The following is a 21,727-nucleotide window of genomic DNA, read 5'->3' on the forward strand; positions in this document are numbered from 1 at the left end:
TGGGAGGGGCATAGTTCTCTGATGCAGAAGCTCGAGCATAGTGTTCGGCAATCGCATTTGCATTGGTACATAGCACACCATTGATTGTAATGCCAGGGACACCTTTTCGGGTCTGATACCCAAAAAGACATCTGATCTTCATACAGACTTGGGAAGGTGATGCATGGCACCCAATGGTCGACACATACCTCTCCCAACACTCCTGTTTCCATTGTTTTATAAATTGGTGTACATGGGCACAGTGCCGTTTGAAGGCTATCAGATGCTCTAGGAAAGGGTGCCACTTACATCGCTGTAGAGCTCGCCGATGCTCTGCAATTGCCTCAGCGACTTCCAGCGACCATCAATGGACTTTTTGCCGGGGCGTCCTAAGGACTGAGGGATCGCATTTTCTGCCACAGAAATAATTGTGGTACGCAACTGCTCAACCATCACATCAACGTTACCATGTGGAGGAGAGTCAATGTTGACATCAGAGGTGAAAGTTTCCCAGTCCGCCTTGTTTAAAGCCCATTGGGGCAGCCGTCTGTGGGCCTGACGGCAGGGCAGTGACAGGAAGATGGGAAGATGGGAAGATGGGAAAGTGGTCAGTAACACACAGGTTGTCATGTGTTCTCCAGTGGATAGATGGGAGAAGTCCTGGGATACAAATTGATAAATCAATGGCTGAGTGATTACCACGAGCCACACTAAAATGTGTGGCGGCCCCAGTACTTAAGAGGCAGAGGTCGAGTTGTGACAGTAAAGTTTCGACACCTCTGTCTCTGCCACTAAGCACGGTGTCACCCCACAAGGGGCTATGGGCATTAAAATATCCCAGAAATAGGAAAGGTTTAGGGAGTTGATCAATCAGTGCAGCCAATACATTCAGGGGTACTGCACTATCTGGAAGAAGATCTACATTGCAGACAGTTATTTCATGCGTAGTCCGTATTCTGACAGCCACAGCTTCAAAAAAGGTTTGAAGGGGCACAGTTTCACTAAAGACCGAGTTTAGGACAAATGCGAACTCCACTTGACATACTATTGTAGTAGCTACGGTGCCTGTGATATCCCTTATAGCCTTGGAGGGCAGTGGTCCTCATTGCTGGGAACCAGGTTTCCTGGAGGGCAATGCAGAAAGCAGGTATAAAGCTTAATAGTCACCATAGCTCAGCCAGGCGGTGGAAAAATCCACCGCAATTCTATTGGAGGATGACTTCATGAGACTGGGAAGGTATGGAACATTCAATGAGGCAGTTTATGCCTCAGGGTCACCTGCTGGCACCGACTTTTTGCCTGAGCAGTCTCTACCCATTGTTTTTTTTTTTGTGGTTTTAGGGCGCAAAACTTCTATGGTCATTAGCGCCCAGCCCGTGACTTAGGAAGCAGTAAAAAACCGAAATTGAAAACCAGCAGCAATGGGAACAAAGTCATAAAATTGGAGAAACTAAAAGCAGAAGGAATGCTTAAAAATCTACGACAGAAAGGGGTTGGTTGTCCCCAAAAAAAGCTTCAAATGACTGACGTCATTTCGCTGTCACGAATAAACTGGAGAACGCGGTCGGCTGAGCGCGTGTCATCTGCTAAAATCAACAATAGATCAGGCGATAGCTGTAGACTGGAGCGTAACGGATTAAAATAGGGGCATTCAATTAAAAGGTGTCTTACCGTCCACAGCTGAGAGCAGTGGGGACAGAGCGGGGGAGGATCGCCGCTTAAAAGATGTCGATGGCTAAAAAGACAGTGCCCTATCCGGAGTCTAGCTAAAATTACCTCATCCCGACGACGCATTCGGGAGGAAGAGGTCCAAGGGCAAGGAAGGGCTTTCACTTCCCGCAATTTATTATGGGGAAGTGTTGACCAATGCGCATGCCATAAATGAGCAACTTTGTGACATAAACCGCTCCGTAGATCGATTAAGGGAAGCGACTGAATAGCTGGCCGAGGAAGAGAGACTGCAGCCTTGGCCGCTATATCGGCCGCCTCATTCCCACAGATACCAGCGTGTCCCGGGAGCCAGAGGAACGCCACCGAGACGCCCCCCAGGTGGAGCAAGCGCAGACAGTCCTGAATCCGGTGGACCAGAGAGTGCACAGGGTAAAGAGCTTGGAGACTGAGGAGAGAGCTGAGAGAATCTGAGCAGATTACGTACTGTATCCGCTGATGGCGGCGGATGTAGTGGACAGCCTGGAGAACAGCGTAACGCTCCGCAGTATAAACCGAACACTGGTCGGGAAGCCGAAAGTGATTTGGGGTGTCGCCAACAATATAGGCACTCCCTACACCTAACGATGTTTTCGAGCCGTCGGTGTAAATAAATGTGGCTTCCGTCATTTGTGCACATAGAGCAGCAAATGCCCGACGGTAGACAAGTGTAGGGGTACCATCCTTGGGAAATTGACATAGGTCTCTGAGCAAGTCGATCCGGGGACGGAGCCAAGGCGGTGCTGTACCCCAAGTTGTCAAGAAGGTTTTAGGAAAGTGGAAGGAGAGAGAATGGAGCAGTTGACGGAAGCGGACTCCCGGGGGTAGTAGGGAGGAGGAGCGGCCTGCATACCCGACATCAAAGGAGGTGTCGAAAAAAAGGTCATGGGCTGGATTAGCAGGCATGGAAGACAGATGGCTAGCATAACGACTCAGAAGGACTGCCCGCCGATTGGACAGCGGAGGTTCAGCAGTCTTAGCATAAAGGCTTTCCACAGGGCTGGTGTAAAAAGCTCCAGACACTAAACGTAATCCACGGTGGTGGATAGAGTCGAGACGCCGAAGAATAGACGGCCGAGCAGAGGAGTAGACTATGCTTCCATAATCCAATTTCGAGCGCACTAAGGCGCGATAGAGGCGGAGAAGGACCACTCGGTCCTCTCCCCAGGAGGTACCATTCAGGACACGGAGGGTGTTAAGGGAACGCAGACAGCGAGCCGAAAGATAGGAAACGTGGGAGGACCAGCACAGTTTTCTGTCAAACATAAGACCCAAGAATTTAGCGACGTCGGAAAACGGAAGGTTGACAGGACCTAGATGTAAGGAGGGCGGAAGAAATTCCTTACGTCGCCAAAAATTAACACAAACGGTCTTACTGGGTGAGAAACGGAAGCCGGTTTCGATGCTCCACGAGTGGAGGCGATCGAGACATCCTTGAAGACGTCATTCAAGCAGGCTGGTCCGTTGAGAGCTGTAGTAGATCGCAAAATTGTCCACAAAGAGGGAGCCCGAGACATCAGGAAGGAGACAATCCATAATTGGATTAATGGCGATGGCAAACAGTACAACACTCAGCACGGAGCCCTGGGGTACCCCGTTTTCTTGGGAGAAAGTACGGGAGAGAGTAGTGTTCACCCGCACCCTAAATGTGCGCTCTGCCATAAATTCGCGAAGAAAAAGGGGCAGCCGGCCTCGAAAGCCCCAAGAGAACAGTGTGCGGAGGATGCCTGTCCTCCAACAGGTATCGTATGCTCTCTCCAGATCAAAAAATATTGCTACCGTTTGGCGTTTCCGGAGAAAATTGTTCATGATATAAGTGGAGAGAGCAACAAGATGGTCAACGGCAGAACGATGCTTTCGGAATCCGCACTGGGCTGGTGTTAAAAGACTGCGGGATTCCAGCCACCAAGCTAAACGGTAATTCACCATACGCTCCAAAACCTTACAGACACTACTCGTGAGAGAAATGGGGCGATAGCTACAGGGGAGATGTTTGTCCTTTCCAGGTTTCGGAACGGGAACGACAATAGCTTCCCGCCATCGCCTGGGAAAGGTACTGTCGGTCCAAATTCGATTGTAAAGGTGAAGGAGGTAACGCAGGCTATGGGTTGATAAATGCAGCAACATTTGGACATGGATACCATCCGGTCCTGGGGCGGAGGAGCGAGAAGAAGAGAGGGCATGTTGGAGTTCCCGCATGGAGAAAACAGTATTGTAGCTTTCGTGATTTTGAGAGGAGAAAGCAAGATGTCGCACTTCTGCTGCACGTTTCTTCAGGAGAAACGCTGGCGGGTAATTTGAAGAGCTCGAAATCTCAGCAAAGTGCTGACCCAATGAGTTAGAAATTGAGACGGGGTCCACTAAGGTATCATGCGCGACAGTGAGCCCAGAGACCGGGGAGAAACTAGGCGCGCCTGAGAACCGTCGAAGCCGACTCCAAACTTCCGAGGAGGGAGTGGAGGTGTTAAATGAGCTAATAAAGAATTTCCAGCTTGCCTTCTTGCTATCGCGGATGACGCGACGGCATCGCGCACGGAGCTGCTTATATCGGATACAGTTTGCCAAAGTTGGATGGTGACGGAAAATGCGAAGAGCACGTCGCCGCTCACGTATTGCGTCACGGCATGCCTCGTTCCACCAAGGAACTGGGGGGCGCCGGGGCAATTCCGAGGTGCGTGGTATTGAACGTTCCGCAGCTGTGAGAATAACGTCGGTAATATGTGTGACCTCATCGTCGACACTGGGAAAGCGACGGTCATCGAATGTCGCTAGAGATGAAAAAAGTGTCCAATCGGCTTGGGCAAACGTCCAGCGTCGCGAGCGCATATATGGCAGTTGAGGCTGCAGTCTAAGAACACATGGAAAGTGGTCACTCGAGTGTGTATCATCAAGGGCGAACCATTCGAAGCGCCGAGCTAGCGGAACAGTACCGACCGCAAGGTCCAAATGAGATTAATTTGTCGTGGAGGCAGACAAAAATGTGGGGACCCCAGTGTTGAGGCAGACTAGATCCGCTTGGTGGAAGACGTCTAGCAATAGTGAGCCACGTGGACAAGGATGTGGAGATCCCCAAAGCGGGTGGTGGGCATTGAAGTCCACAACCAGCAAATAGGGGGGTGGAAGCTGACCAAGAAGATGAAGGAGATCAGCTCGTGCCATTGGTGTGGACGATGGCATGTATACCGTACAAAGAGAGAACGTGTATCCAGAAAGGGAAAGACGGACGGCGACAGCTTGGAAGGAACTGTTTAAGGGGATGTGGTGATAATGGAGAGTATCGTGGAGCAGAACCATGAGTCCTCCATGGGCTGGAGTGCCTTCAACAGAGGGGAGATCATAGCGAACGGACTGAAAATGAGGGAGAACAAAGCGGTCATGGGGACGCAGCTTTGTTTCCTGAAGACAGAAGATGACCGGCGAGTGGGATTGTAAGAGGGTCCACAATTCATCCCGATTGGCTCGAATGCCGCGGATATTCCAGTGGATAATGGACATAGGGTGAACAGAAAATGGAGGAATGTGACCAAGGTCGCTGTCAACTCAACGACTGCTCAGAGCTTGCGACTGACAGCATGGAATGGCATTCAGTCGAAGGCAGAAGATCCTGATCCATAGGTTGGTCAGGAGCAGCTCCTGCCACCAGCGATCGGCCGGTTGACCGGCCACCAGCAGTGCGCCTCGGCGACACAGAAGACGGCCGAGGGCGATTTCCGCCAGGTGGTGCTGTAGATGGGACACGCCTTGGCGGAGAAGGAGAGGAACTGTGTTTCTTTGTAGCCTTCTTGGAAGTATGATGTTTAGATGAAGGAGGAACCGATGGTTGTGAAGTTGCAGTACGTAAAAACTCTTCACGAGTATGCTCTTTTTTCGAAGACTTGGCATCTGACTTTTGGGCTCGAGATTTAGCAGAACCCGACGAAGGGTGAGCCATAGAGTGGGCAGGCGAAAGTGGTGAGGTTGAACGGGCGATCTTTGCGCTGGCCGATCTGACGACCGTGGCACTAAAGGTGAGGTCGCAAGTCTGCATGGCCACCTCCTTCGTTGGCCGAGGAGAAGCAAGGACAGTGCTGTATGTTCCTTTCTGAGGCACGGTGGGCTGTCGACTGGTGAATAATTTTCGAGCAGCAAAGGTCGACACCTTTTCCTTTACTCTAATTTCCTGGATGAGCTTTTCGTCCTTAAAAACGGGACAATCTCGAGAGGAAGCAGCGTGGTCACCCATACAGTTGATGCAGCGAGGGGAAGGAGGTGGACAAGCACCCTCATGGGCATCCTTGCCACACGTAACACATTTGGCCGGATTGGAACAGGACTGGCTGGTGTGATTGAACCGCTGACATCGGTAGCAACGTGTAGGGTTTGGGACGTAAGGGCGAACGGAAATTATCTCATAGCCTGCTTTGATTTTCGATGGGAGTTGAACTTTGTCAAATGTCAAGAAGACAGTGCGGGTTGGAATGATGTTCGTGTCAACCCTTTTCATAACCCTATGAACAGCCGTTACGCCCTGGTCAGACAGGTAGTGCTGAATTTCTTTGTCAGACAATCCATTGAGGGAGCGTGTATAAACGACTCCACGCGAGGAATTTAAGGTACGGTGCGGTTCCACCCGGACAGGGAAGGTGTGGAGCAGAGAAGTACGCAGCAATTTTTGTGCCTGGAGGCCACTGTGTGTTTCTAACAACAGGGTGCCATTCCGTAATCTGGAACAAGACTTTACAGGACCTGCAATTGCGTCGACACCTTTCTGAATAATGAAAGGGTTGACCGTGGAGAAGTCGTGACCTTCGTCAGACCGAGAAACAACAAGGAACTGTGGCAACGATGGAAGTACCGTCTGTGGCTGAGACTCAGTGAACTTACGTTTGTGAGCAGACATAGTGGAAGGTGAGGAAACCATTGCGGAAGAATCCCCCATGATTACCGGCGTCTCCGATGGCGCGCTCCTCCCTTGTGGGGGCCCTCACTGAGGGCACACCCGCCTTAGGTGATTGTTCACACCTCAGGTCACACCTCCCGACAAACGGACGGAGGGACCAATCGGCACTTTCGGAAGGTATCAGCTCGGGTAATCACCCCTCCCTGGGCCTGGCCGTTACCAGGGGGTACGTACGTGTCCTACCTGTCTACCCGGGGCGGGGAATTACGCGTTACCCCGTCACTGGCTATGCATGGAAGTGCATGGGTCGGCCTTCAGACACGCACAGGGAGGAAAAAAGAGAAAGGGAAAGGAAAGAAGAGGGGGGTCTCAAACGCCACAGCGGAGAAAAGGGCAAAGAGAAGAGGGAAGGAAAAGAGAAGGACAGAGGAAGGACGAGGACTTTCAAGTGTAGAAAGCAAGGAATTTGGAACAGTTTCGAGCGTCCGTCTCTGGACGTAGGCACAAACCATACTCCCAGAGGGGGAGAAAGGGAAGGAAAGAGCCAGAGGTGAGGAGGGGGGGGGGGGGCGAAGATGGGGGACGGGGAAGGATGCGGAAAGGGAAGGGAAGGTATGCAGCCCGGAAAGGAAGGAGGGCCACATTAGCTCGGGGTCCCGTGCTCGCTACTCATGTGTCCACAAAAGAGTTGTGGACCCCCTGGGGGGCTCTACCCATTGTGTCTGAGGGCTCGGCAAGCTCCAGGTCCTCAGCAGACACCAGAGCCTCCGAATCCATCCTCAGATGCAGAGCTTGTAGGTGGCGGTGGTGTGGGTGCCACCACAATTTCCTTGTTCTTGTGGGTCTTCTTTTTAGATTTCTCATGCTATTCCTTGAGTTTCCCTGGCTGGGAGGACTTCACTGATTCAGTCTCCAGGACTGAGGATGAGCATGAAGCCCTATGACCAGCTGCTTTTGGGCTCTTCAGCCACTGGCAGGTATCATCTTTCCCATCAGCAGAAATCTGGAAGAAGCCTAACCCAAAGGACCCCTTCCTAGTGAGAGGAGCTGAAGAAGACCTACGTCACCCGATTCTGAGAGGCGACAGGAATTCGAGGAACTGACGGGGTGGCAACTGCTCTCTTAGCAGCAGCATATAAGAAGGTCATAGCCACAGGATGTAGGCGTTCAAATTTCCTCTTAGCTTCAGTGTAGGTCAGTCAGTCCAGCATCCTATATTCCACGATTTTCCTCTCTGTGAAATCCTGCAATCTGGCAAGCAAGGTGAATGATGCTCTCCACAGCTGACACAGATGGGAGGCAGGGCACATGGAGTATTGGGATGTTTTTTTTTTTTTTTTTTTTTTTTTTGTGGTTTTCGGGCGCACAACGTCAATGGTCATTAGCGCCCTGACTACTCTAAGAATGCACCGCGAGGCACAAGTTGACAACAACAACTAAAAGGGAAAACACAATAAAAGACAGACTGACAGGCATAAGATTAAAACATCATCATCAAATGTCCTTAGCGAGGTTTGTCAAATTGATAAAACAAAGAACACGAGCAGCAGCTCGTGGGTCATCCGCTAAAATGGCATCTAAACTATTAGGCAGGTTAAGATCGAGGCGCAGTGTGGTAAGATCTGGACAGGACATTAAAATATGTCTAACCGTCAGCAAGTGCCCACATGGGCAGAACGGCGCCGGCGCAGCCGTCAGCAGATGGCGATGGCTGAACCGGCAGTGTCCAATTCTTAACCTTGCTAAAACGACCTCCTCCCGCCGAGAAGGGCGTGAGGAGGACGTCCAAGCCACGGGAAGAGGTTTTAAGGCCCGAAGCTTGTTGTCGGTAAGTGCAGCCCAATCGGCATGCCACAGCGACACAACGCGCCGACAAATGACCCTGCTAAAATCGGACGAAGGGACACAACAAGAAGCTGTCCGAGGCTGGAGGACCGCAGCCTTGGCCACGGCATCTGCAGCTTCGTTCCCAGGGATACCGACATGGCCAGGAACCCACATAAAGCTAACCGGCGTACCGACGTCCACCAGCTGCTGAAGAGAGCGTTGGATCCGGTGTACGAAAGGGTGAACCGGGTACGGATCACTGAGGCTCTGGATGGCGCTCAGGGAATCTGAGCAGATGACATAAGCAGAATGTCGGTGGCGGCAAATGTAAAGAACAGTCTGGTAGAGGGCAAAGAGCTCAGCTGTGAAGACCGAACAATGGCCATGGAGCCGGTATTGGAAACTTTGTGCCCCGACAATAAAGGAACACCTGACCCCGTCATTGGTCTTAGAGCCATCTGTATAAATGAAAGTCTTGTTGTTGAACTTCGAACGAAGTTCCAAAAAACGGGAGTGGTAGACCGAACCGGGGGTGACCTCTTTTGGGAGCGAGCTGAGGTCGAGGTGAACGCGGACCTGAGCCTGGAGCCAAGGTGGCGTGCGGCTCTCGCCCACTCGAAAGGTTGCAGGGAGTGAAAAATGAAGGTGTTGAAGGAGGCGACGAAAGCGAACTCCAGGGGGTAGCAAGGCAGAGACATACAACCCGTATTGAAGGTCAAGAGAGTCGTCAAAAAAGGAACGATAAGATGGATGGTCGGGCATTGACAGTAGCCGACAGGCATACCGGCAAAGCAGTATATCGCGCCGGTAGGTGAGTGGCAATTCGCCAGCGTCAGCATGAAGACTCTCTACGGGACTGGTATAAAATGCTCCGATCGCAAGTCGTAAACCCCGATGTTGTATGGAGTTGAGGCGGCGTAAGATGGATGGCCGTGCAGAGGAGTATACGAAGCTCCCATAATCCAGCTTGGAGCGGACGATCGACCGATATAGACGAAGTAGGACGGTTCGATCCGCTCCCCACGACATACCACTGAGAACACGGAGGACATTTAAAGAACGGGTACAACGGGCGGCCAAATATGACACATGTGGAGACCAGCTAAGTTTCCTGTCAAAGGTAAGGCCTAAAAATTTGATTGTCTCCACGAGTGGGAGAGCAACGGGACCGAGTCGTAAGGACGGTGGGAGAAACTCTTTGTAGCGCCAGAAGTTAATACAGACCGTCTTCTCGGCAGAAAAACGGAAGCCATTGGCGACACTCCAGGAGTAAAGACGGTCAAGAGAACGCTGAAGACAGCGCTCCAGGACACGTGGACACTGCGCGCTGCAATAGATGGTAAAATCGTCCACGAAAAGGGAGCCTGATACATCAGCTGGGAGGCAATCCATTATTGGATTGATCGCGATGGCGAAGAGAGAGACGCTCAGAACTGAGCCCTGTGGCACCCCATTCTCCTGGCGAAAGGTGTCGGACAGGACAGAACCCACACGTACCCGAAACTGTCGATCCATTAAAAAGGAACGAATAAAAAGAGGGAGGCGACCGCGAAAGCCCCATGTATGCAGGGTGCGGAGAATGCCCGCCCTCCAACAGGTGTCGTAAGCCTTCTCCAAATCAAAGAACACAGCCGCGGTCGGGCGCTTCCGCAAGAAGTTATTCATAATGAAGGTCGACAAGGTAACCAGATGGTCAACAGCAGAGCGGCGCCTTCGAAATCCACATTGTACATTGGTAAGTAGGCGTCGAGACTCGAGCAGCCAAACCAATCGAGAGTTAACCATTCGCTCCATCACTTTACAGACACAGCTGGTAAGCGAGATAGGTCGATAACTGGAAGGCAAGTGCTTGTCCTTCCCCGGCTTAGGAATCGGGACAACAATAGACTCGCGCCAGCATGCGGGAACATGTCCCTCAATCCAGATGCGATTGTATGTACGAAGAAGAAAACCTTTACCCGCAGGAGAAAGGTTCTTCAGCATCGGAATATGAATAGAATCAGGCCCTGGAGCGGAGGACCGTGATCGGCCAAGTGCGGTTTCGAGTTCCCGCATGGTGAACGGGGCATTATAACTTTCACAATTCGAGGAGCGGAAGTCAGGTGGCCTAGCCTCCTCTGCCTGTTTGCGGGGGAGGAAGGCAGGGTGGTAATGAGCGGAGCTCGAAACCTCGGCGAAAAAGCGGCCGAAGGCATTGGAGACAGCCTCAGGGACCACAAGGACTTCATTCGCGACCTTCAAGCCAGAAACTGGGGAGTGGACCTTAGTGCCAGATAGCCGGCGCAGGCTACCCCAGACAACAGAAGAAGGAGTAGAACTGTTGAAGGTGCTTGTGAAAGCAGCCCAGCTGGCTTTCTTGCTTTCTTTAATAATACGACGACACTGAGCACGTAATCGTTTATAATTAATACAATTCGCCACTGTAGGGTGGCGTTTAAAGGTGCGTAAAGCACGTCGACGAGCACGTAAAGCGTCTCTACATGCTGCGGTCCACCAGGGGACCGGTACGCGACGTGGAGAAGAAGTAGGGTGAGGGATGGAATATTCAGCAGCAGCGAGAATGACTTCCGTGAGGTGTGCGACCTGACGATCGCAGCTTGTGAAGGTTTGATCCTGAAAGGTCACCCTGGAAGAGAAGAGCCCCAGTCTGCCTTGGAGATGGTCCAACGAGAGGAGCACGGAGAAGGAGCATGCTGCAGGAGATGGATAACACACGGGAAGTGGTCGCTCGAATATGTATCAGCAAGTGCATACCACTCAAACCGGCGTGCAAGTTGGGGAGTACATATAGAGAGGTCTAAATGGGAATAGGTATGAGATGTGTCCGAAAGAAAAGTAGGGTCGCCAGTATTGAGGCAGACAAGATTGAGCTGGTTGAAAAGGTCTGCTAACAAGGAGCCCCTCGGGCAGGATGCTGGAGAGCCCCAAAGGGGATGGTGGGCATTGAAGTCTCCAGTTAACAAAAATGGTGCAGGTAGCTGAGCAATAAGTTGCGTCATGTCTGCCCTGGTAACGGCAGATGACGATGGAGCGTAAACGGTACAAAAGGAAAACGTAAAAGTGGGGAGAGTAATGCGGATGGCAACTGCCTGCAGGCCGGTGTGCAACGTGATGGGATCGTAGTAAATATCATCCCGGACCAGCAACATAACCCCTCCATGAGCTGGGATACCTACCACAGGGGGTAGGTCAAAACGCACAGAGGTGTAGTGTGCCAAGGCAATTTGATCGCATGGGCGTAGCTTCGTTTCCTGGAGGGCTACGACGAGCGGACGATGCAAGCGGAGCAGCAACTTCAAGTCCTCTCGGTTGGAGCGAATGCTGCGAATATTCCAGTTAATAAGTGCCATCGTAAGAAAAGGAAGATGAGAGAAGGGGTCACCTCGAAGGCCGCTTAGGGCCTGGCTTCGAGCGAGCACTGCCGCCGCTAGCAGGAGGCGGACAGTCATCGTCCATGGGGTCTATAGGGTCATCGGCCATCTCGGGAGGATGGCCGGGAGGGGGAGCTTCCTCCGCCGGTGAACGGCCAGATGTTCGGCTACCAGCGGTGCGGCCAGGCGAAACGGATGACGGCCTGGGGCGGCAACCGCTGGGTGGCGCAGGAGAAGAAAGGCGCCGCGGCGGAGAAGGAGAACTGTGCTTCTTATGCGCCTTTTTAGAAGGACGTTTGGTGGAAGTACCGGTCGAAGGCTGGGAGGTCGAGGGACGGAGGAAGTCTGCACGGGATGGTTCCTTCTTGAAGGCCCGTGCATCTGACTTCGGGGTCTTCGACTGAGCAGAAGCTGAGGAAGTGGCTGGTGTCTGTGGGGTGATGGGAGGAAGAGGAGACGTCGACCGGGCGATCTTAGCACTGGCCGAACGGACGACCGTGGTGCTGAAGGTCAGATCGCATGTCTGGGTTGCTACCTCCCGGGTAGTCCGAGGAGAGGCGAGGACAGTGCTGTATTTCCCCGCTGGGAGCAGCGTGGGCTTCCTACTAGCCAATAGCTTGCGAGCAGCCGAGGTGGACACTTTCTCTTTGACTCGAATTTCCTGGATACAGCGTTCTTCCTTATAGACAGGACAGTCGCGGGAGGATGCGGCATGGTCACCCTGACAGTTCACACAACGAGGAGATGGAGGTGGACAGTCACCCTCATGGGCATCCCTGCCACAAGTGACACATTTAGCCACATTGGAGCAAGACTGTCGAGTGTGATTGAAACGCTGACACTGGTAGCAGCGCGTAGGGGTCGGGACATAGGGGCGAACAGAAATAACCTCGTAGCCCGCCTTGATGCGCGATGGCAGCTTAACACTATCGAAGGTTAAGAAAAGTGTCCGGGTCGGTACAAGGTCATTGTTGACCTTTTTCATGACCCGATGGACAGCCGTCACGCCCTGCTCAGCGAGGAAAGATTGAAGCTCCTCGTCAGTCAATCCGTCGAGAGAGCTACTATAGACTACACCACGAGACGAATTCAAAGTTCGATGGGCCTCCACCCGGACAGGGAACGTGTACAGGAGTGTGGCCCGAAGCAGTTTTTGTGCCTGAAAGGCACTCTCAGTTTCTAGTAATAAGGTACCGTTACGCAACCTGGTACAAGATTTGACAGATCCAGCTATGGCATCTACGCCCTTCTGGATAACGAAAGGGTTGACAGAGGAAAAATCCTTTCCGTCCTCAGATCGAGAAACTACGAGGAACTGTGGGGCAGGCGGTAGTACTTTTGTCACTGTTGGCTGGTCACGTTTCCGTTTGTGGGTCAAAGTCGAAAGTGATGGAGTAGAATCCATTGCGGAGGAATCCCCCATGATTGCCAGCGTCTCCGATGGCGCGCTCCTTCCTTGTGGGGACCCTCTCAGAGGGCACTCCCGCCTTAGGTGAATGTTTACACCTCAGGTCACACCTCCCGAGAAACAGACGGAGGGACCAATCGGCATGGTCAGAAGGTATCAGCTCAGGCAATCACCCCTCCCCGGGCCTGGCCTTTACCAGGGGGTACGCGCGTGCCTTACATGTCTACCCAGGGCGGGGAATTACGCGTTACCCCGTCATCGGCTACGCGTGCGAACGCGTGGGTCGGCCTTCAGGCACGCACAGGGAGGAAGGAAGAAGAGGAAAAAGAAGAGGAAAAAGAAGAGAGAGAGGGAGAAAGAGGACAGACTGTCTCAAACGCCAAGGCGGAGACCAGAGAAGGCAAGGAGAAGAAGGCAATGAGAAGGCAAGGAGAAGAAGGCAATGAGAAGGCAAGGAAAAAAAGGCAATGAGAAGGCAAGGAAAAAAAGGCAATGAGAAGGCAAGGAAAAAAAGGCAATGAGAAGGCAAGGAAAAAAAGGCAATGAGAAGGCAAGGAAAAAAAGGCAATGAGAAGGCAAGGAAAAAAAGGCAATGAGAAGGCAAGGAAAAAAAGGCAATGAGAAGGCAAGGAAAAAAAGGCAATGAGAAGGCAAGGAAAAAAAGGCAATGAGAAGGCAAGGAAAAAAAGGCAATGAGAAGGCAAGGAGAAAAAGGCAATGAGAAGGCAAGGAGAAAAAGGCAATGAGAAGGCAAGGAGAAAAAGGCAATGAGAAGGCAAGGAGAAAAAGGCAATGAGAAGGCAAGGAGAAAAAGGCAATGAGAAGGCAAGGAGAAAAAGGCAATGAGAAGGCAAGGAGAAAAAGGCAATGAGAAGGCAAGGAGAAGTCAAGGGAAAGAGTAAGGAAGACAGTGAAGTAGAGAAGAGCAAAGAAAGGAACCAACAAAAGGAAGGAAGAAACGAGAAGTGAAAAACCAAAAAGACCACGAGTATAGGTCGTGAAACCGTCCGTCTCCGGACGCAGGCGCTAACTACCCCCGTGATGGGGATGGACTCCTTTTAGTCGCCTCTTACGACAGGCAGGAATACCTCGGGCCTATTCTTACCCCGGACCCGCAGGGGTGGTATTGGGATGTGATGGATGTCCACAATCTCGACAGGTGGGGCTGGAAGTACAGCAGGAAGACATACGGCCGAACTTCCAGCACTTAAAACACCGCATCAGGGGAGGGATATATGGCTTGACATCACAGTAGTAGACCATCACCCTGATCTTCTCGGGCAATGTGTCACCCTCAAAGGCCAAGATGAAGGCACCGGTGTCAACCTGGTTATCCCTCTGACCCCGATCGATATGCTCGACAAAATGAACATCTTGCCACTCTAAATTGGCACGCAGCTCCTCGTCAGGCTGCAAAAGAAGGTCCCTGTGGAATATACTACCCTGGACCATATTTTAGCTCGTAGGAGGCATGATGGTAACAAACATCCCTAACTTGCCACAAGCGAGTAATGCTCGTGGCTGAGCAGAGGATACCGTTTTTATCAAAACTGACCCAGAGTACATTTTGGACAAGCCCTACACCTCCCCGAACGGTCTACCCGAGGGGGGGCCCTAGTCACACGACATTAATTAATTAATTAACCTCCCCAAACCTCCAGATGCTCCACAAAAAACTGAGGCTTCATGGACATCAAAGATTCCCCATCAACTCTCGTACATACGAGGTACCGGGGAAAATAAGTTTCACTACCATCCATAGCCTGGCAATGGTGTGACCAGGGAGGGGAACGACTTGACGTCATTTCTTTGCATTGTAATTAGACTTTGCCCACATAGGGACTGGTGGCAGCGGACCACCAGGAGATGACATATCACGCTTCATGGCATGTCATCTGCCCTGATGCCACTCACTCTGACCAGGGGCCGTCCCCATGGGTGCAACCCATCTGCAGCAAAGGCCACCTGGCAGGATGGCCATTCCCTTGAGTCCCTATGCCCCATGGTGACCGGCATTTACTCCTTGGCATATGTGGGGAGTTAACGGCACAGGCAGAAGCAGAGCAATCCTGTGTTGTCAGGGAGGCTACAACCAAGAAGGTACATGGCGGCCCCACCACAACAGACTGGCTACCGTTCTGGATACGAGACGCAAAGAAGTCAATGGTTATCATCAGCATAGAAAATGACACTGCATAGTGCAAAACGCACCGAGGAAGGCGTCCTCACCCAAGATATGAAGAATGGGTGAGACTGCAATGCGATGATGAGAAAGTGGGTTGAAAATCTCAATGCATGACGGACACGGAGCACCTTGTAAGGTGCCCTCCCCAATTGACTTGCACTTCGTGGAAATTTTGAAAAATGGAGGTCAAACCATACAGGGGACCATCACATCAAGGCTGAAATGTGTGAGACTCCTTTTAGTCACCTCTTAAGACATGCAGGAATACCTCGGGTCTATTCTAACCCCATGACCCGCAGTTTTGTGTTTGTGTGTGTGTGTGTGTGTGTGTGTGTGTGTGTGTGTGTGTGTGTGTGTGTGTGTGTGTGTGTAACTGGTGATGGATGAGAGCTGACACTTTAGACAGTATTTTGAAAGAAACCTATTCCAAAAACAGGAGTGATAGGCATATTGGTGAGAGCAAATCTGAAAGGGTGGCTGGACAATGAGCTTGTGGTCAAATGGGTGACTCATGTTTGGCAAAATCGCCCTAGTGAGTTAATTTATGGAACATATTTGTCTGGACAGTTTCCATGGATTTTTAACTGAAGAGGTCCAAGATAAGTTATGGAAAACGAAAAATGACTTATCCCTGGAGGCCTAATATCTGTACTGCAACCACTACATGTGAATAGTAATGAGTCATTCAAAGTTGCACTTACACAGCAATATGCATAATGGATGGCTGATGAAAACAACAAGTTCACAAAAAATGGAAAATCAAGCAGTCTTATTTGTCCCAGATTTGTGAGTGGGTGAAACGTGCATGGGACTCCATATTCCACTAACACTGGTGGAAAAATTCTTAATTAATCACAAATTAAGAGATGGAACTGCGACTTACACTCTTTGGGAAGATGGTGCCAACGATTTTCTTCATAGAATAATAATTCCGTAAATAAAACAAATGAAAGTCAATCTCTCTTTCCTCCTCTAAAATTAGGGTGCACAGATTTGATGGCACAGATTATATGCATATACGTGCTATTTCTGATTTCATATTGGATTGGCCCACATAAGCTGCACTTTCTATTTTTCATTTCTACCAGTATTGTCCATCATGAATTTACCCCTGGAGACAGACTATTAACCAGGAGTACCACAAATGTGTCCTTGAGCAATTGCGCGTGCACCCGCACACGCACACGTGTCTGTGTTAAGGTAGATCAGACTGATAATCTAATGTACTCAAAGTTACGAAGTGATTATAATAGAAGTGCAGCTACTCCCCGAGTTCAGTGTGGACTGTAATTATCATATGACAGCAAAACTTGGTAGATATCTTTATGTGGTAATGCAAAATCTATTTTCATTTTACTAAATAATTGCACTATTTTGCCACCAGGTATGGCACTGGTCAGCATCTTTAGGTCTCTGGTGCTCAGAAAAAATTGCACAAGTGGCAATGTTATGCATTTCTCACTTGTTTGACTTTTCTGCTTACATCACGTTCCTAATCCATTAGAAATGGAAACCTTTGTGTGCATCTTTCATACATTTGGTTCCAGATTTACACCTGCTGGCCAAAAAATTGAACTAATGTTTTTCGGGCATAAATCTGTTCTACATTAACATCAAAATTACCAATTTTACTGCCATATGATCACTGCAGCCCACATTGGATCTCTGAGTAGCTGCACTCTTACCACCCAGCATATTTAATGTCTTTTCTGAAGTCTGATCAATAAAATTCAAGCAACGGCCACTCTATGGCTAAGGTTTGGATCTGACAAATTTGAGACTGAACCCTTTTGTTTCAGTACACAATCAGTGATCCTAGGGCTGTTATACTGAAGGTATTTAAAATAGAGATGTATGAAAATATTTTTGCTTGCTTACCACAACAGACTTCAAAATTACTTTTTTTGACACGAAGATATGGAAGTAAAATTCCTAAGTACTTTACAATACATTTCTTTCACTTGCCTTTGAAGGGCAGAGGTCTCAAGTTATGTATCAGTCCAGCACACAGTTAATCTGCTATGAAGTTTCAACACCCTTGTCTGATTAACAGATGGAAGATTAACATTAGAAGGAATAGAAGTGATGGAGGTGAGTACAGAGACCTAGTTGTGTTTGCAGAATCAGATAAATAGTTTATGATGGACAGGATGAGAAGTGGAAAAATAAGTACGGAATGAATTTCAAAGGTAAGGTGTGAAGAAAATCAAACCAAACCAAATAGTTTTCTCAGAGTATCACTGGAAGATAAGTTCTTTCAACAATTAAAGATCTGAAGTACTTAAAAAGTTGGGAGAGGAAAAATCAACTTTTTGTAAGGTTTAAGGTTCATTGACAGTGTGGAGTGCATAATGTTTTCAATTATGGCTATGAAGAAAATTTCTGCGAGTGAAATGGGCTGAATTGTGATCAAGAAAATATTTATAGCAACAAGTGGAAATTAATAATAATGCAAATAGTGAGGGAAAATTTCGGATGGGACCTATACTTTTATGAAGAAATCAAAATGTGTACTTTATTCAAGCACTTACCATTGACAGTGCAGGTGTGGTTATCACTTTGCAAAGTGTAGCCCTGGTCACAGAAACACTCATAGCTGCCATGTGTGTTCCTGCACTTCTGGGGGCATATGCCGTACATCTTGCACTCATCAATGTCTGAAAAATTTTAATGACAATACAAACATCTGCATCATTTTGGTGATAATATAAACCCAAGAAATATTTTAGTCTTTTTCCTCTTGAGGCTTCACAAAATTTTTGTTATACAATTAAAATTTTTGTTACTTTGGCTTCTGAGGATACTAATCTTGTGCAGTTAAGCTATGAATTAACCTTAAGATGTTTCCATGTGACTACACTAGGAATTAAGTCTGTTTGTTGTTGAGGTCTTCAGTCCTGAGACTGGTTTGATGCAACTCTCCATGCTACTCTATCCTGTGCAAGCTTCATCTCGCAGTACTTACTGCAACCTACATCCTTCTGAATCTGCTTAGATTATTCATCTCTTGGTCTCCCTCTATGATTTTTACCCTCCACGCTGCCCTCCAATGCTAAATTTGAGATCCCCTGATGCCTCAGAACATGTCCTACCAACCGGTCCCCCCTTCTTGTCAAGTTGTGCCACAAACTCCTCTTCTCCCCAGTTCCATTCAATACCTCCTCATTAGTTATGTGATCTACCCATCTAATCTCCAGCATTCTTCTGTAGCACCACATTGTAAACAAATCTAAAAATTTAGCAGCATTTTGTCTTCCAAAGTTTTGGCCAAGGGAGAGGTGGAAGTGCAGCATTTATACAAGTGTATCCCGCATTTTTTGCATGATAAATTGATGGATCTCATTCAATAAGACTTAACACACTGACAGTATGGCTGTGACTACTTTTGGATTAGGATATCTTTGCCAGTAATTTTTCTGTTCATTTTTTTTAAGCTAAAACTAAACTGTTTCAGAGCTATGACATCATTCCTAAGGATTACATGCTGGTCATTACATTGGCCTAGCAGTCAATGAATGGCAGTTTTTTGAAAATGTCTCACCTGAGACTAATGAACAAATTAACTATTACCAATAAAGAATTATCTTAATTATTTTAAGACTTGTCAGCTAAATATGAATAACTGAAGTCAAACAGGCGTATAACTGCACACCCATGGGTTTAATGGGGAGGGGGAGGGGGAGGGGGAGGAGGAGGAGGAGGAGGAGGAAGGGGGGGCGCAGGTGGTAAGACATACCATCAAGACACTGTCCCAGAATTTGAAGTTTTTCTTGAAAGACCATGAGGATGACTAAAGAGGGGAGCCATCCTCTCAAAACTGAAGCAAGTTTCTTAAATTTATCTTTTGGTTTTCGTTTGGGGATTATATAATTTGGAAAGCATTGATAATGCAGGACTATTTCCAATCTAATCAAAAATTGTTCCAACATTATACATGACAAATCTCATTTTGGCTGAAGACTTCAGGAGCATGCTGCTACATCTACTTTGTATCTTAATTTAACCCTGTAATTAGTCTTCTGCACTAGTGAATAACTTCTGTGTTTTCACTTACAAATATTTTAACTGATTTAAAGTTTATCTACTTGTGATTTTGAGATTTGAGGACATATTAAATGTCATTTTCTGTTTCCATTAAGTAAAATTACTCAGTGGCATATTATTTGTTTTTACTTTCTAGCATACAACGCACTAAGGATACCACATAATATTTTTCACTAAACTTTCTGAACATCTTGTAAAACTGAAACCTGAAGCAGAAATCACACCCAAAAAGTATATGCCTCGAAAACAGAGCTGTACCTCAAGGAGCTATGACTAACAAAAATAAAATTTAGTGACAAGACAATATTAAAAGTGTAAAAATGTCTTAACACAGAAGTTTGAAAAGTTAAACCAGAAGAGAAATAACAATTACACATTACCTGTGCAGTACTTTTCATTAACCAGGTTGAAGCCCATCGGGCAAATGCAGACAGGTCCACTGGGTGTTGGTTGGCATCTGAAGCTGCAGCCCTGGTTGGGGCACAGAGCTTTGCCTGAAACATTTTACACTGCTGCTGAACTGTTAAATGAGGGGAGCACAGTCCAAATATTTTACCACTACGTATTAGCTTACTTTTCTGGCACATGGGGCTTTCATCCGAACCATCCAAGCAGTGCGGGGTTCCGTCACAGGCTTCGGAAATTTCGACACATTTCAACTGGTCATGGCACCCGAATAAGTTCTTGTTCAACATGCAGCCCTCAGTAACATATTTTGGCTTACCTGGAGATTAACATTTGTCAGTTTCATGTGATATCATTTCACTGCAGGAAATACTGCAAGAATTTAAATTAACTACTACCTAAACAGTACCATTAACAATTCGACAACCAAGCCTGAGCACAACTGACCACAATACTGTGTTCTGAAGACTGCCCGTGTTTATCAGACCACAATATTTCCTTAAGTCTGAGCCACCTCCCATTAAAACTGGACTGGTTTCATATGAGAACAGTCTACAACATCTCATTAGCAATCCATTGGCAGGTCTTGCCACCTGGTGAGAGTATAGACTTGGAAGCAGTAGCAAATTTAAGAGCTGCTCTCGTGACCAAGTGAGCCTGTGTGTTCTAGAGATTTGTGCCTGTAATTTTATGCTTTTTATATTTTACAATTCTGCTAAAAAATTTTCACATTTGTTAAGGAATTTTGGAAAATTCCACAATTGTTGATTGGAATGAGAAATATTGTAATTTAGCAAAAATTTTAAGGACTCTTCCAGAAAGGTACAACACTGACTCAAGGAATGCTTATGGGACACCACTCTCTTGATAAACTTCTTACAACTGCGATGAAGCAGCATCCAAAATGTGCACAAAATTTGTTTGGAGGAGCTGCACAGTATTATGGCAAACAAGCAGGAAACAACAAGCTGGTGTTTAGTTTAATGCCACAAAATCAAATGGCTCTGAGCACTATGGGACTTAACATCTCAGGTCATCAGTCCCCTAGAACCTAGAACTTAGAACTACTTAAACCTAACTAACCTAAGGACATCACATACATCCATGCCGGAGGCAGGATTCGAACCTGCGACCATAGCGGTCGCGCAGTTCCAGACTGAAGCGTCTAGAACCGCTTGGCCACACCGGCCGGCTATTGCGACACTGTGCCTGACAATGTTTGAGACTTTTCCCTACAAAAGCCAATTATGCACAAAAAGAATGCACTTCACTTTCTGAAGTACAAGTACACTATTATAATAAGATTTGTAATCAGAACTAAAAGATGAAAACTAAGCTGTTTTACTTCATGTATACTGAAATTTAAATCTCAAAGATGTTCCAGCAACACTAAATAATGGTATAAATGGCTGCTTTTCTGGGCCCAGACTGTTTCTATGTGGCTGGGCTTCATAGCTTAAGTTTTCTTTGAGCATTACTTGTGAAGGTAAATACAGATTTTAAATGCCATCAAACACAAAAGGAAAATTTGAAACAAATTACAATGAAGCAAAATTCTTTGTCAAGACTTGGCTCTAGGAGGTAAAATTTTAAGTATTAGAAATGAACATGTTTAGTGGCACAAACCATGTCAGCTTTCAGAACTGTAGTCCCCTACCTCAGAAAAGGGTGACAGGTTGGCAGGAGAAGACACTAATAACCTTCAACTTTTGACATTTCCTGTGTGAAAACCAAACTACTGAATTCCAGTTCAGCAGTATTCCCCACTTAAATGTGTATTCACAGAGCCAGGAATTTAGACTGTACTGGCCAGCCATTCTGTCAGTCCCAAATTTTGAGATTACTGAATTTGTCCATTCTAAGGTAAAATGAAATATTTTTTTTTAAAAAACTTAGTATTGCTGTTTGAAGTTTTATAGTAG

At 48.0% G+C, this 21,727-nt stretch overlaps 1 protein-coding gene across 1 annotated transcript in view; it reads right to left on the minus strand.

The window, feature by feature from the left end:
• LOC124795226 (vitellogenin receptor-like) overlaps positions 1–21,727 on the minus strand; it is a gene marked incomplete in the record, with an annotated part of 212,927 nt that overhangs the window by 159,420 nt on the left and 31,780 nt on the right. The window contains 3 exon segments of the mRNA XM_047259148.1: positions 17,888–18,013; positions 19,781–19,894; positions 19,975–20,124. Of these exon segments, the coding sequence (XP_047115104.1) occupies positions 17,888–18,013; positions 19,781–19,894; positions 19,975–20,095 (361 nt within the window).

This window comes from Schistocerca piceifrons, chromosome 4 (assembly GCF_021461385.2).
Source record: "Schistocerca piceifrons isolate TAMUIC-IGC-003096 chromosome 4, iqSchPice1.1, whole genome shotgun sequence".
NCBI lineage: Eukaryota > Metazoa > Arthropoda > Insecta > Orthoptera > Acrididae > Schistocerca > Schistocerca piceifrons.